The sequence below is a fragment of the Theobroma umbraticum genome, unplaced genomic scaffold (genome assembly GCF_002168275.2).
Source record: "Theobroma umbraticum cultivar Fairchild unplaced genomic scaffold, ASM216827v3 scaffold_50.0, whole genome shotgun sequence".
Taxonomy (NCBI): Eukaryota; Viridiplantae; Streptophyta; class Magnoliopsida; order Malvales; family Malvaceae; genus Theobroma; species Theobroma umbraticum.
The window spans coordinates 2413492-2429113 of record NW_018397261.1 but is presented as its reverse complement, the minus strand read 5'-3'; the positions used below and the strand labels follow the sequence as shown (position 1 = coordinate 2429113).

General features: G+C 32.2%; 2 protein-coding genes across 6 annotated transcripts; one reads left to right on the top strand and one right to left on the bottom strand.

The window, feature by feature from the left end:
* The first annotated feature begins 1543 nt into the window (after positions 1-1543).
* LOC110417892 (Galactose oxidase/kelch repeat superfamily protein) lies at positions 1544-8290 on the top strand. Of its 3 annotated transcripts, none has more exons than XM_021430482.2 (11): positions 1544-2035; positions 2642-2791; positions 3454-3621; positions 3915-4067; positions 4262-4414; positions 4928-5092; positions 5224-5397; positions 5914-6097; positions 6247-6457; positions 6744-6839; positions 7456-7597. In XM_021430482.2, the coding sequence occupies exons 1-10, from the start codon at positions 1852-1854 to the stop codon at positions 6789-6791; spliced, it is 1590 nt and encodes a 529-aa protein (XP_021286157.1). In that variant the 5' UTR covers positions 1544-1851; the 3' UTR covers positions 6792-6839; positions 7456-7597. The 3 variants fall into 3 exon arrangements, with proteins under 3 accessions (XP_021286157.1, XP_021286156.1, XP_021286155.1); XM_021430481.1 differs by lacking the exon at positions 6744-6839 and adding an exon at positions 8023-8290 and having other exon boundaries at positions 1545-2035; positions 6256-6457; positions 7456-7600; XM_021430480.1 differs by lacking the exon at positions 6744-6839 and adding an exon at positions 8023-8290 and having other exon boundaries at positions 1545-2035; positions 7456-7600.
* Positions 8291-9352: 1062 nt separating this feature from the next.
* Positions 9353-11985, bottom strand: LOC110417939 (protein SPIRAL1-like 1). 3 transcript variants are annotated; one of them, XM_021430541.1, is made up of 3 exons: positions 11858-11985; positions 10814-11126; positions 9353-9728 (listed from the first exon to the last, which is right to left on the bottom strand). In XM_021430541.1, exons 2-3 carry the CDS (start codon positions 11093-11095, stop codon positions 9609-9611), a joined length of 402 nt encoding a protein of 133 aa, XP_021286216.1. In that variant the 5' UTR covers positions 11096-11126; positions 11858-11985; the 3' UTR covers positions 9353-9608. The 3 variants fall into 3 exon arrangements, with proteins under 3 accessions (XP_021286216.1, XP_021286218.1, XP_021286217.1); XM_021430543.1 differs by having other exon boundaries at positions 9353-9689; XM_021430542.1 differs by having other exon boundaries at positions 11721-11861.
* Positions 11986-15622: the final 3637 nt, after the last annotated feature.

The following is a 15622-nucleotide window of genomic DNA, read 5'->3' as shown; positions in this document are numbered from 1 at the left end:
ATAAGAAAGTCAAGATTAACCATAATTGAATTTAAAATACAAAAACATACTTGATTGTTAATCTATTAGTTGATAAGGACAACAATATTTAATCAAATTAATTATTGGAATTTCTGGACACTATGTTGTATTTTCCTCCTTAATCTATAATACTCTAATAAGTGAAATTCTCAATGTTGCCGTAGAATAGACCCAAAAAAAAAAATTTAATCTTTAACTTTATATTACGAAAATTCTATTCCTAGTTATCATAAGATTTAAAATGTTTATAAAATTCTAAATGATTAAACTCACATATACAATACTGAAATTTAACTCATTTTTTTATTTTTCATTAAAACTAAATTAATTTGATTTAGTTTAATAAAAATTGAATTAAATAATATAAATTAATATTTTAATAATTTTAAAACATTTTTGAAAATAAAATCATTATTTTATTCTTTCCATGGAGAGGTTGAGATTGATTGGTGTAAAAGCATTATTGCATTAAATGATGATTGAGAGTGAGATAAGATTGAAACAGACCTATGCTATTAGATTGATCTATTATTATACATTCATAAAGTTCACAGAGCAAGACAGAACTTGGCTTGTGTCTGACAGTCCAAAGCCTGCAGCTTGTTTAAATGAATGTTAAGCATGGACTCAGAGATCAGCCAACAATCCAATCCAGTGAAGATTCAAAAGATGGCGATCAGCATGTTTGAAATTAAAATCTTTTGCTTGTATGGAAATTAAAAATCTTTTACTTTCTGACACCAACAATCCATTTTCCAATCAGTTTAGGCTTTTGGAAAGCACAACTTACCAAGCACAGCCTCATAAAAATGCATGGACAAATTTGCAGTGTCCCATCACTTTCAGCCGCCTCTTTCCGTCCTTTTCCTTGACATCAAGCACCCCAAACCATAACAATTCTTTACTGTTTAGTCCCAATTCCATTTGCTTTTCTTACATGTCTACACGGGAACCAACCTAGGATGAGCTTGTCACAGGCACCTGGAAATATCCCTTCGTTTGAGTTCTTGTGGCCACCTCTCTACTAGACCTGATAATTTGTTTTTTTTTTAATTATATCTTGTAAATATAATATAAATACAAAACATTAACCATTATTATGAATAAATATGAATTCAACATAATTAATTAATCGTATAACTCTCTTTACATTTTAATATTATTGAACACAAGAAAATGGGGTTTGCAAATTAAGTCTTTAAACCTTTAAAAACTTTGGTTTAAGTCTTATGTTCTCTTTTAATTAATATATATAAGATAAGATAAGAAAAAAAAAAATTTTCCAAGAAAACCCGGGCCAATGGAACTTAAGTGACCCAAAAGGGGGCCCAAAAGGAAAAGATGGGCCCATTCTGATGGTGTCCGATTCAACACCTCTTTCTTTTAGCCACGTGGCTACTAATCCCCCCTGAGCCACTTTCATGGGCCCACCAAGTTTTGGTCCTACATCAAATGACACGTGTTCGCAAGGCCCTGTCTCCAGTTACCATGTAAAGCCCATCAGATTCCTCTCTTGCTCTGTCTGAGTCTGTACGGTTCTAAAATTTCCAATCCCTCTCTCTTTCAAGTGTTTCATTAAACCAAAAATTCCTAAAATGTTTAGCTTTAGCCTTTGGGATGTAGCCATTTCGTTATTTATTTTATTTATTTCATATTTCATTTTATTTCTTTGCATGAACTCTTAATCCGCTCAAATGACAAATCCCCATACCCACAAAATACATTAGAAAGAATAATCTTTACCCTTTCTTTCTCTTCGAAGATTGTAACTTTCCGTCACTCTCCCACTGAAAATCTTTCATTTTTCCAGAAAAAGAAAAGGAAAGAAAAATGAGGTGGGAAAAGGTTCGGCTTTGCCTGCAAGAAGTTGGAGGTGTTGGAGAAGCATGTCCAGGGCCTGGCAAACGATGGGGTCATACGTGTAACTCCATTAAAGGAGGCAGATTTCTCTATGTTTTTGGTGGTTATGGCAAAGATAACTGCCAAACCAACCAAGTTCATGTCTTTGACACTGGTGGGTCTTTTTTAAAATCTGGGTTAATTTTTGATCACTTCTTTTTTCATATCTGTATGAAAACTTTGAGGTTTGCATTGTGATTTTTATTTGGTATTTGAGAAAAATTTTGGATTTGAATGTGTTACGTATATTCTCTTAATTCGCCTTTTGCTGGATATGTTATTGAAGTTCATTTTAGGGTTTTTATTGGGTTTATTGTGTTACCTTTTTTTTTGTGGAAGGTTGTTGGTATAGCATTAATGTTTTGATATGTGCTTTGTTTGTCATTAATTGTTGGTATTAATGCTTCTATGCATCTGCTACTCAAAGGGTTGTTAGGTCGTTTTTTGTCTATCCATATTTGTGGTTATTTCTGGATCAGCATAAACTTTTGCTTGCTTCCAGTTTTGTTTGCTTTTAGAAAATTTTTATGAGTTTTTGTTGTTCTCATGCTTTTGGAACCATTTGCCCCATATAATATGTCATTTCTTGATTTTCCTTGTTATTTAATTGCTTTTATTTATCTTTTTTGTACTTGGGTTGTTTTAATAGCATTTATGATCATATGAATTCTTGTGGTGGTTCTTTAGTCACTCTCATATTTTCCTTATCGCAAATTTGCAGCTAAGCAGACATGGAGCCAGCCGGTAATGAAAGGCACACCTCCAACTCCAAGAGACAGCCATAGTTGTACTACTGTTGGTGACAATCTTTTCGTATTTGGTGGTACAGATGGGATGAACCCTCTCAAGGATCTACATATATTAGACACTGGTGAGTTGTACCCTCTTTTTTATTTTCTTTGATTCACCTTTGATCACCCATTATCTGCATTTGCATTGATATTTTTTCAATTCTTTGACAAATCATTTTGCTAAATTTGACTGGTTAAAATCTGTAATAGAGATCATCATATTTTTGCATTTTAAGTTTGTTATAGGAATTAATTAATGTTCTTTTGAGATTGTCTTGTAACTTGGTGTAATGATGTTCACGTAATTTGTAGACACCGATAACTCTGAGGAATTTAACTCTAAATCATGCACTCTGAAGCTCTTTATTTCTATTCATGCTAGCATAAGGCCACCTGCCTACTTGGGTGAAAAAAGACTTAAATGTATGAAATAATTATTATCTTTTATTATATAATTAAACATGAAAATTTCCTTCTTCAGAGAGTGGGGAGAGATTTATGAGTGATTATCTAGATGGCTGTCAAAGCAATTGCAGGAAGTTAAAATTTCTTTTCTTTTTTGTTATTTTAATTGATAAAACAACCAATTATTATTTACCTTACAGTTTTTGCATGGAAATAACATGAAGTGCTTTGTGGTTTATTTTGGAATACTTCTGCCAAAATTTATCCCTGAAACCCATCAGTGGCTACCTTAATTAATAGTAGAGATGTATAACTTCAGCACATGTTAATGTTGCAGCCACACACACTTGGATATGTCCAAGTGTAAGAGGTGAAGGGCCACAGGCACGGGAGGGTCACAGTGCAGCTCTTGTTGGTAAACGGCTCTTCATATTTGGCGGCTGTGGGAAATCTTCTGATAACAATGATGAAATATATTACAACGATCTGTATATATTAAATACAGGTAAACTTCTTGACAATGGTTATTTACTTATTGCTTTGGCTAAGTATGGTTTGATTAATTCGATCTCTATTTCTATATTTGACCATAGAGGGGGAAAAATGAGAAAATCTTTGGAAAAATGTTTGCATTTTTGTGGAACTCCTTGTGTAAATCTAAGGTGCTGAACTGAGTTGTGCTTGATATCTCTTTGCTTTGAAAATGTCTTGAAGAGCTTAGGTTGCAGTGCATGTCATTCATGGCTTTTATTTTTTAGTACTTGTTTTTTATTTTTCCCCCTAACTTTTTGCTTGCAGAGACCTTTGTCTGGAAACGTGGTACAACATCAGGGGACCCACCATCTGCCCGCGATAGCCATACTTGCTCGTCTTGGAAGAATAAAATCATTGTGATTGGTGGTGAAGATGGCAATGATTACTATTTGTCTGATGTCCATATCCTTGATGCAGGTTTCATTTTTTTTTAATTGTTCCATACATTCTTCTGTATATTCATGCATGTGTTTGGTTGTTTTAGTTTACCTGGATATCTGACTTATTACACAATTTATTTGTAAGAATCTGTTCATGGATTGACAATATACGAATCTAAGTTTTATGTTCTGCTTTTAATATTGTTCTTGACATTTTCTTTTTTGTACCAGATACTCTTGCGTGGAAAGAGTTGAACACCTCAGGCCAGATATTACCACCTCGTGCTGGGCACTCCAGTGTTGCCATCGGCAAAAACTTATTTGTTTTTGGGGGATTTACAGATGCACAAAATCTTTATGACGATCTCTACATGCTTGATGTTGGTATGTGTTACAGAATTGTTGATCATGTTGTCAACTTCAATCGAACATTTTATTTCTTGATATCATCATAGGATAAGGTTGCAGTGGTGGAAAATGGCATTAACAGACTCATTGTACATCCAGGCAGAAGCCTTTTGGAATTATTGTTTACCAAATTTGATATAGACCCCCAATTTAGAACTTAACACTATGTTCTTGACTACCTTAAATATGGACATTGGGATACTAAAAGTTGTTTCTTTAAATCCATAAGAATCCTATAAAAAAAATCTAAGATTCAACTACTTATTGTAAATTCATTTTCCATTCTCTTGTATGAGAATCAAGACTCTTCTTACATGAATTCTAGAACCCTGTGTGAGTTTCATTAGTTCTGCTGCTCACAATTATTTTAATTCTCATATCTTTTTCAATTTCTTTCCTTGTCACCTGAAACAGTTGCTACCTGATGAAATAATGTTACTTATATGTGTGGTTAGTTGTTCATATTTTATGTTTCCCACCATGGTGCAGATACTGGCATGTGGACCAGGGTGATAACTGTGGGTGATGGGCCTTCTGCTAGATTTTCTGTTGCTGGGGATTGTTTGGATCCCCTGAAGAGTGGTGTTCTTGTGTTCATTGGTGGCTGCAATAAAACTCTTGAGGCACTGGATGACATGTATTACTTATACACAGGTTTAATCTAAATATTGCATTTATTTTTAATCTAAATCATTACCTCTGATATGTGATTTGATCCCTGGAACTCCATAAATCTTTTTGCTAACCTTCTGCTGAGTTTCTAATAGTGATTAATGTGGTTCCAGGGCTTGTTGTCCGGGATGAAAGGAAGCCAGAGAACTTATCCCTAAGGAAGCAGTTGAAGCTAAAGTGTCAAGAACAAAATCTTAGTAATCTTGTACATGATAAAGCTGTTGTTAGAATTGAAGTCGGCAATGATGTGCACCAACCTATTCCTTTATCAAGTTATGGCCAACCAAGTAAGAACTATTTTGCTCACTTTCTGATTGATTCTCTTTATTTTATACCCCTGTATGTCACTCCTCTTCAAGTTGTGTTCTTTAAGGCCTTTTTTTAACATCAACTTTCCCTTTTTCTTTTCTCACTTTTCTCAAAGTAAGTATAGAAGCACTAAGTTCTCTTTCTTTAACCTCAGTCTTTTTTGAGTTCTTAATCTTATCCATATGTCAATAAGCCTGAACATCCCCATCTTGCAAATACTCAGACACACATGAAAGGAAATTAATTTTGTGAACTATGAATTTGCTTTTGTGTGATTGGTTATTGCATCTTACTTGATTTTCTTCTGTAATAGAAGAAAAGAGAAAGGGACTTTTGGGTTGCTTGTTACTTATGTTTTGTACTAAGCTATGCATGATGGTGGAACGTTCTTGGATACCTAAACTAAGCTCGATAAACTAAAAGAATGTTGCCTCATTAGTATGTTTAAACTTTTTAAAATTGTTATATACTTATATTACTTTTGAATTCTGCAGGAAGAGAAAATATTCCATTAAACCAAGTCCTGCTTCTAGGGAAGAAGACATTTCAAGCTAAGGTTACTGAGAGCTTCGCACATGGATATACCATTGAGACTGTTATAGATGGGAAGCCTCTCCGAGGAATACTTTTTGCAAACAAGCCCAGCTCTATCCATGTAGCCAATCATAATTTCAGCAGGTAGGAAATTCTTGCTGCATCCTTTCTTTTTTAACCGGCATCGGTTATGGTAGCAAATATTTTGAGATAAGTCTGGATTTTCTACCAGCATCAATTGCCATATAAATTACTTCTGAGATACTTTTGATTTATGTCTTAATATTGTGTAGTCATTTCAGAAAAAGGACTACTACGGAAGTTGGGGGTACTGTATTAAATGGTGATTGCAATACTAAATCAAAATCTTCTAGAAGCATGAGGCAGGATTTTGGAGATCATAAACAAGCTGATGTTCGTGAGAAGGATTCTTCATTGCATGAGACAGAAGCTCCTGCACCAGTTTCAAGGAATCCAGCACCTTCTGATCTATCAACCCATAAGGTTCATAGCTCCTTCCTTTCTATTTGGTCAACTAAAACTTGCACAAGAATTATGCTGGGTTCCCTTTACTAGCCAACATCTTGTGGGAAAATCCTTGAATATCTTTGTCAAAATTTGGATGACTGTTATGCAATTTGTAACCATCAAATTGCTACTTGTCAGCCCAGTTTGTTCTACTGGAACTATTGAATCAGTGGTTCATGCTTGTGCTTTTCAATTTTTCTCCTTTTGTTTCCATTGTCTCTTCTTTCTTTTATACACCCACACACTGACATTGCTTAAGCAGTTAGGTGGGGGTGTAAACAAGTCAAGCTACTCAGGCTCGGCTCGATGAATACTTGAATTTGACTCATCACTGTTAAGCTGAGCTCTAGCGCAAGCAGTAAGTCCAGCTGAGTTTGAGCTTTGTAACGCTTGATTGTGTGGCTCACAAGCTTTCTGGAGCATTTGAATTTTTTTAATATTTGTAATATTATGTACATATGCAAATTAAACATAATTTTTGTTTACATATTTTAAAGTTTTATTTGAATTCTGATTTCGAAACTGAGCTTGAGCCAGAGTCAAGTATTGAGCTCCTTACATAAGTTGATAATAATTGAGCCTAAATAAGTCGAGCTCGAGGAGGTCAATTATTTTTGTAGTTGAGCTTGAGCACAAAAATAGAAGCTCGAGCTTTCTAGATTTTGATTCGACTGAGCTTTGAGCCTGGCATTCTATCGGCTTGGCTTGGCTTGTTACACCCCTTAGGCCTTTTTCAATAGACATTGTAATACTAATATATGCTCCTTTTGTCGTGCAATATTTGGTGAATGTTACATTCTCCATCTTTAGTTTCTCTAAGGGCTTTAAAATGTTATACAGTTGTACCTGTTATAGCCACTCATCATGTGATTCATTAGTCAGTCTGTTGGTCTCCCATCAAACATCAAAATGAGTGGTTGATGGCATATGTTAAGTATGATTTGAGAAGTTTTTTTTGTTTGGGTTCTTTGCAGGACCCTGCAAACCAAGAACCATTGGTAGCTCATCTGAATTTAAACGATGATAAGGCAGGTGATGCACCAAACTCTGACAGTGAATTTCCGGAAGGGATTGGATCCCCAAGGGCTGGTTGTTCTGTCACCTTATCTCCAAGGCAAGGTATGAATGAATGGAAGAATCATTTAATTTACAGCCAATTGTAATGGCTTTCTGTACACATTTAAAAGGCAAAACACTTTCGTTTTTTTCATTTCATCACCTTCATCATTCTTTCCAGCTCAGAGCAGCTGGTTTATAACTTCCTGTATTCTAATTCTTAGCTTTAGGATTGGGTCATTTAAGGCCACGAGTTTTATGGTATTGGGTGACTTCTCTATTGACTAGCCCAAATTCCACAAGGAAGAGTTTGCGGGAAGCCAACTCAATTTTTTTAAGTTAGGAAGCGAAACAAATGATTTTCTCTCGCTCGATATTTAAACTTGATGTAATAACAGTTGTATTGCAAGTCATTTGAATTTTGTTGTTGCATATGAACATAGGGCATCTTCTGATGAACACAAATTCTTCTACTCTTGTGGCAGATGAGAGGAGACCAAACACCTTGGAGCATAACAATCCAGGAAAATCGTTATGACCAGTGAACAATCTTTAACTCCATTAGTGATGACTACTCAACATAACGAAATGCACAAGCCATGTGTATATTTATTGCTTCAAGGTGGTTATAGATGCATGACTGATGTATACTGAATCTGCTTACTTGCTAACTCTCACTCCAATTTTTGCCTTGTTACAACTAAAACTCATTTATCTGAGCTCTTACCTTAATGAAATCAAGGATTGAGTTTAGCTGCATGCAGTAGTTTTGTTTAGAACAGGTGATATCGTGATTATTACCTGCTTCAGATTGAGGTGGTTGTTGCAATGAGAAATGTGATGAGTTGAGGTTGAGCAGAATGCATTCACAAACCTTGCTTCATGCGGAGAATGCTGATTCTATCGGACAAGTACGTAGTCTGGGGCCAAATTATATTTGATGTAATGTAAAGCATTGGGCATTTTAGCGACTAGTCTAGTCTCGCCACTAGTTTGCTTTACATAAGATATGTGCATAAACGTTTGCTCTGGAAAGATGTGGTCCTTACATGGTAATCCATTACTTTTGCACTTGGTTTGCATGTTTAACCAGGCCACATGCAAATAATCGTAGAGCTTAAAAACTTGAAGTAATAAAAGGGCATAAGAAAATAGAGTCACATTGGATTATGCCACTGAGAAACGTATTTACCAAACCTCCTTCCACTTCTTTTTGCCAGACTCCAATAGCAAACCTAGCTCCGGATCTTCATCCAATGGCTTTTCTTTTATTATTATTGATATTTTTAAATATTTAATATTTAAATTATTTAAAAATTTTAAATAAAATTTTATTCTTATATTACATTTAATTAAATTTTTATAACTTTCCTTTAGATTAAATAAGATTTTATAATTAATAGATGATTAATTATCGATAATTAAAATGATATTTATCTTTTTATATTCATGTGACAAGTCAACGTAAAAATAACAAATGTTATTTTAATTACCCATAATTTGTTCACCAATTATCATAAAAATTTATTTAATCTAAAATAAAAATTTTATTTAAAATGTCTGAAATCATTTTTAAAATATTATATCCCGTTTATGTGTACATTAGTTACAAAATGGACTCTTATCCAGCAAAACCCCCAATCGGGGTAGCTAATGAGTAATTTTCTCATCAAAGACGTTGAATTTACATTTGAGTACAAGTTAAGTACCCAGGAAATTAAAAAATGGTAAATGTATCCTTGGTCCAACCTGAAATAGGCTTAGAAAACTATGTTATCTTTTTATCCAATGGACCAGAAGAAGAAAAGCAATAACTAATTAGCAATCACAACATAATATATTTGATATTAAATGGACGGATTAGATAAGTCTGGTCAACTGACAGTATGCAGTTGCTACGTTTAGGAAGACCATTAATTTTGGCTTTCCCAAAGTCTAAAATGTTGGAAAGAACCCAACATGCTAAAACCACCAAACCCGCACTACAACTCAAAATGTCTTCATTATGTAACAAGATTTATATATTGTTCGCCCCAAACTTTAGGACAGCATAACCAGCGGTTCCAAAGCCTCACTTCCCGTTGCCACCAAACAGGTAATCCAGGGAGGATCCACCGCCAGGCGCTGCATGAACCTTTGTTGTGCGCCGATCCTGTTTAGAGAAATTTGTCAAAGGATTTGCTGTGGCCACCTAAAAGGCAAAAAGTATATTGCAACTTGGTGTAGGGGTGAAAAATAAGTAGCAGCAGTCGAACATGTCAAATCTTGAATGATTAATGTTAATTGAGCACATGTACACATGCATGGTTTTCTAAAAACAGGAGCAATAAGAGAATCTAGGACAGTCCATTGGTAAGTTGCCCTCACCAACCAGAAAATATTGCACAATAATAGAAACCATAAAAGCTGCATTTGGGACTCAACATAGGGATTTTGGAAGGGGAAGGGGGGGGGGGGGAGTCAAACTGTAATTACCAATATTCAACATGTTATCTCCTATAATTCACATGATAATGGTGTACATGCAGAGTTTCACTTGACAGCTACTGAGCTACGGCGTATATTGTATTACTAGACTAGCAGCCCCCTATGCTGCAGCTGAAGAAAGGAAAATCAATGTAAGCTGCGGAACATAGCAACAAAGAGAGGTCAACCTCGCAACAAGAGGTAATGATTTCAAAACTTCTGAGATAGAAAAAGAAATGCTTTCAAAATATCCCAATATATAATTTTCCAATCACATATTCCAAATTAAAGACTCATCTAGGAGCTTCAGCATAGGTTTCAAAATTGACAACCAGTGAGAAATGCTGACAACATTAATATTATGATTACAATTATATACAAGGCATAAGGTAAACCTACCTTTCTGTCAAATTAAGTACAAGGGATATGAAAAACATTGCTGGCCTCTAAACAAATCATTCATAACAAAGTTCTTTATTAAAGTTTCTATATAACAGCTTTGCAGGTTGCTTACAGCATTTGTCTATTCTTGATCCAAAACTGTCAAGAGATGAACTCTAAAAGAACTACCTTCCAATACTCATGATGCAACAATGTGAACTGTTTTTCTCTTTTTCTAATTTGAAGTTAAAGATAGACAATCGTAGCAAATTAGCATCATTTATGAAAGCGAGAATGATATTTAAAATCAAGAAAACTAAGCAAAATTTGTCCATCAATGAATTTCAGAGTATTGTGTAGATTAATTGCAGACATTTGATCAAAAACTGCTAAAATACCGTTTAAAGACAATTGTGACTAGGGTTCTACCGTAAGAAAGTTGCCGCTATTCTGACCATCAGCACGGAAGTAGTTGTTTGCATTGTTCCCCGGAATGCCTGCTGGAACCTGCCTAGCAACATCTGCTGGTGGAGATGCAGTGGTGGACTTCTGTGGGGTTTCCTCAGCAACCTCATTCTGGGTCTTAGGAACTTCACTGATAGTGCTAGGGCCAGTGACATTGCCATTTGTGGTGGGTTTCGGAGCTTCTCCACTCCCAAAAAGGTAACCCAAAGAACTCTGTCCCCCACCACTGCTAACTCCTCGACCCATGATCTCTAAATTGGACTTCTACACAAGTAATCTACAAAGGAACGAATATTCCAGTCAATAAAAGTAGTACTATAGTTATAAACTCCAAAAGTAAAACACTACGTAGAATTGTTAAACTTCAGTTCCACTATCAAATTTGGAGCAATATTTACAAAAAAAACAAAACACGTTTTGTGAAATGAACCAAACCCCACAAATAATGCAGTAGGATTCCCCTATTTCATGGTACGGAACCCGTAAAATAATAAATGCAATTTATAAAAGCATACATCAATTTTGAAACAACCAAGACCATAGGTATAGATCATATAAAGGCTAAGCAAAACCCAAAGTCAATCCTAAAGCGAGACGGCCAGACGGCGGAACTAGCATTTTCCTATTCAAATATAATCTCACACTATGCTCACTTTCAGTTTGATGTGAAACTAACAGGCAAACCATTAACGACCATGAATGTCTTCCTTGCAACAGAGTGTAAGAAATTAACAGCAATAATAGATCCTAGACAGAAAGATGCAATTACAAAAATGCCATTTACAAGCATTATCATTGAGAAAAATCCACACGCAAAACACTCATCATAATAATAATTAAAAAAGATAACAGAATCGAATGACCAACTTACGATTTTTACTCAATGTTAGAGCAGAAGCAAGAAAAACAGACAGACCAAAATTGGGATTTTCTCGGGAAACAAACAAAAGGAAAGAAATGACAAAATATGTGAGTTTTTTTTTTTTTTTTTGAGTTAGCTTCACTCACCTTGTCTGTTCGGTGTCCTTCGGATCAGATCTGAGCTCTGAAGCGAAGGACGAAAATAGAAAGGGCGAAAGAGGGAGAGACGCTTCGCTCAACTTTAATTTATTGGTGGGCCCTCCTGTAGGATTTTTATTTTGTATTTTTTAATTTTTATTTATTTATTTTATTTAATATTTAAAAAACAAATCCAAAGATAACCCCTACTTCTTTTAATTTTAAATTTTAAAAATAGAGTTCAAATAAATTTACAAATTATACATTCACATTTTTAATTTAAAAAATATATTTAAAATATGATAAAAAATTTATCTCTTATTAACGTGAGATTTATGATATTTTATATTTATATCAATAAAAATTTAAATAGATGTTGATATAAAATATCATGAATTGAAACTTAAACTCAACTTTATACAATTTTAAACTTTAAAAATAAAATTTAAATAAACTTATAAATCACGTATTTATATTTTCAATTCAAAAAATATATTATAAAAAATTTATATTTATATATCTAAGATTCATCACATTTTTTTACTGATATGAGATATGTGATAATAATATTTTTATATTTTTTATTTAATTTAATTTAATATTAAAATCATTTTACAATATTCATTTGAACCGAATGAAAAGATTTTATTTGGTCGAAAACAATAAAGATGATTATTAATAGAAAAATGACAAATTTATTTGAGAATGGATGTTCATGGGCCGTACCTCTACAAGTTCAAGTCGGGTAGATTGGTTGGACATCTCAAAAGTCTAACTAATCCATCCACTTGCATTATATTTTGTTCTCAAATAAAATGATATATTTTTATTTTAAATATATTTTTTTTGACGAATATTTTAAATATATTTACCTACACAAAATACAAAGAATTAGTTCAACACCAGTTCTAATAACATTGACTTAAAACATTTCTTAAGATTTAACTTACATGGATGAAAATAATTTTTCCCTTGCCTCATAAATATTATTTTCATTTTAAATTATGAATTTTATATCTTTAAATGGAAAATATCAATCATTAAATATTATAGGTATAAGGAATGTGTATTAGTAGCTAATGAAATGCACAATGATTTCTTCTTCTTACGTATCTTTATTAATTAATTACAAGCAAAATTAGCACTACCTTAAGAAGATTTTTTTTCTTTTGTCATTTGCATTTTCATTCTGTTGTATTAATAATATATAATTTTATATTAATTTTAGAGATAAAAAATTTAAATTCTAATTTTTTGGAATTACGTGCATTTATATTTATATTTAATGTTTAGATACAATAACATGTTATAATATATAGTATAAATGATCTTCATTATCATTATTATTGTTAACTTATCAAGGTATAATCTAATTAGTACGAATATCTTCCTCTAGAATAAAAACTACAAGTAATATTTTCCTCTCAAAAATTGAAAAAGAAAGGTGTATTTATAGAGAGTAGAAACACATATGTATAATAATTTTTTATAATTGTTTTTTATCAATTAACAATTAATTGCTTAAAGTTTAACAAAAAAAAACCATTTTCACACAATGAGTTTGTTTGACTTGGCTTTTTTTAAGTTTAAAAACTATTACCAAGCTTTTATGAAAAATAATAAATTTTAAAATCAAACTAAAACTATTTAGTAAATTTTTTTATAAGTTTTTTTATAGATAAATTGTTTGACAAAACAACTTATATAAGCTTTAATTTTGATTAAAATCACCATAAAGAGTATTTAATAAAAAAATTTCTATTAATTACGAATTCTTTTGTTTATAGTGAAAAAAAATTAACTTTATTTTTTTATCTATTTAAAACAAATGTTTTGATAAAACCTTGCACATTTTCATCTTTTTACAACTTGTACTGATGCTTTGACTTCATTAGAAGACATTTGTTAGACAATATCAAAATACATAAGTAGAAATCGAAATATATCAACTAAAAAAGTAAATATTATTTTAAAAAATCAAATATTACAAATAACAATTCAAATAAATATAATATGAATAATAACAAATTCTTTCAAACACCAATTAAATTACACATAACAAGTAACACAAATTTAACGAAAAAGTAGTTTAAAGTTCAACATCAATATAAAAATAAACAAATCAAATTTTAAACTAATCAACTACTCCCACCATAGTTTTTTAATAGATTATGCTCATATACAATCCAATTTAGCTTATCACTCAAATTTGGTAAATAAATAAAAATGAGTTTTTTTTCTTTCCTTTTAATTAATTATAGTGCAAAATTAAATTCATTTGCACTCAATCTCTTTTTATTTTATAGAGATTTCAATGCTCAAACGCACTCCAAAATATTATATTGTCCTGTGACTTGTGATGACATTGAAATTTCAACACTTTCAATTGTATTATGACTTTATGCTGTATCACATAATTGTACCAATGTTCTTTCCAAGCTTGTTGCAGTCTCAATTTTCGTCTTATCCTTTGTTACATTTTTTTACCATTTATTCTAGCATCATTTTTTTCTTCTTTATTTGAGTGTTTACCATAGGGTTATCATCTTCATCACAATTAATTTCTTCAGTATCAAATTCAACACTATTTTGTAATAGAGTTAGATTTGCAGATTTGATAATATCTTCAATTAATACACCCACTGCGGTGTCCATGCATTTTGACTAATGGCTACTGCATCCCTAAATATAAATTTCAATTCATCAACATGTTCTACCCCCTGATACCAAAATCTAGTAAATTTTAAATTGACTTATGCAAACATCAAAGAGAAAAAACATTTTGAACGACGTGCATATGTAAAATAATATACTTTAGCTGAAATATATAAAATTTAAAATACTTACTTTTATTTTTGCTTCGCACCATGTGGCATCAGCTTTGATGGTGCCTATCTCGAGGTTCCAATCCAAACCTGTTTCTTTGCTCTTCAATTGTTTCCATAAAATCTATTCATTCCTTTTACGATCTAGACTATTTTTCAATTGTTTTTAGATAATATTTTTATTAGCATGAGTATTAAATTCTTCTACTATAACTTCTCATCTTTTAGTTTAAAATAAAATTTCTAGTTTTCCACACTTATTAATTTCATCCTTATAAACTTGAAGTAAGATTTTGGTAGTGGCTAAATCCTACTTTACATTATGTTTTGATTTTTTTTGAAATTTCAGAATTTGGTAGAGACATTTATTGGTTAACCATAACTTGCAACAAGATAAATAAAGCAATAAATCTTGTGTCATCTTTATCCAAAAATTGATTATTCAACCAAGTAGTCCATTAAGACCATATATGCATTACGCCAAATACAATTAAATTAAGATGCATAACAAGGCAAAGATGTTTGAAATTCACACAAATATATGTCACTCACAAATCATCCAACATTGATTCTAAATCTTGCATAACATTCAAAAACACTTCTAGTAAAATTTAAAAATACGCAAATTACCAAAAGTCATATCCACAAAAAGACAATAGTTTATGGGAAAGTAACTATTAGTTGTTTGGATACATTTTAATCATTTGCAAATTTAATGAAGTTCAATACAGATTAAGCCTTAATATATTTTATCTACAGTTTGGAATAGAAAACAAAAAGATAGTATTGGAACAAAAGCAACCAAATAAAACTATCGGGGATGTAGAGTTATCTTGTACTAATTCATTAACCATATGGTGATCTAAACTCAAAATAAAAAACCCTTCAGTCAAAATCTTTCAACAATTTTAATGGGTCTAGGATCTTTATCAAAAACCCAAAACGATAG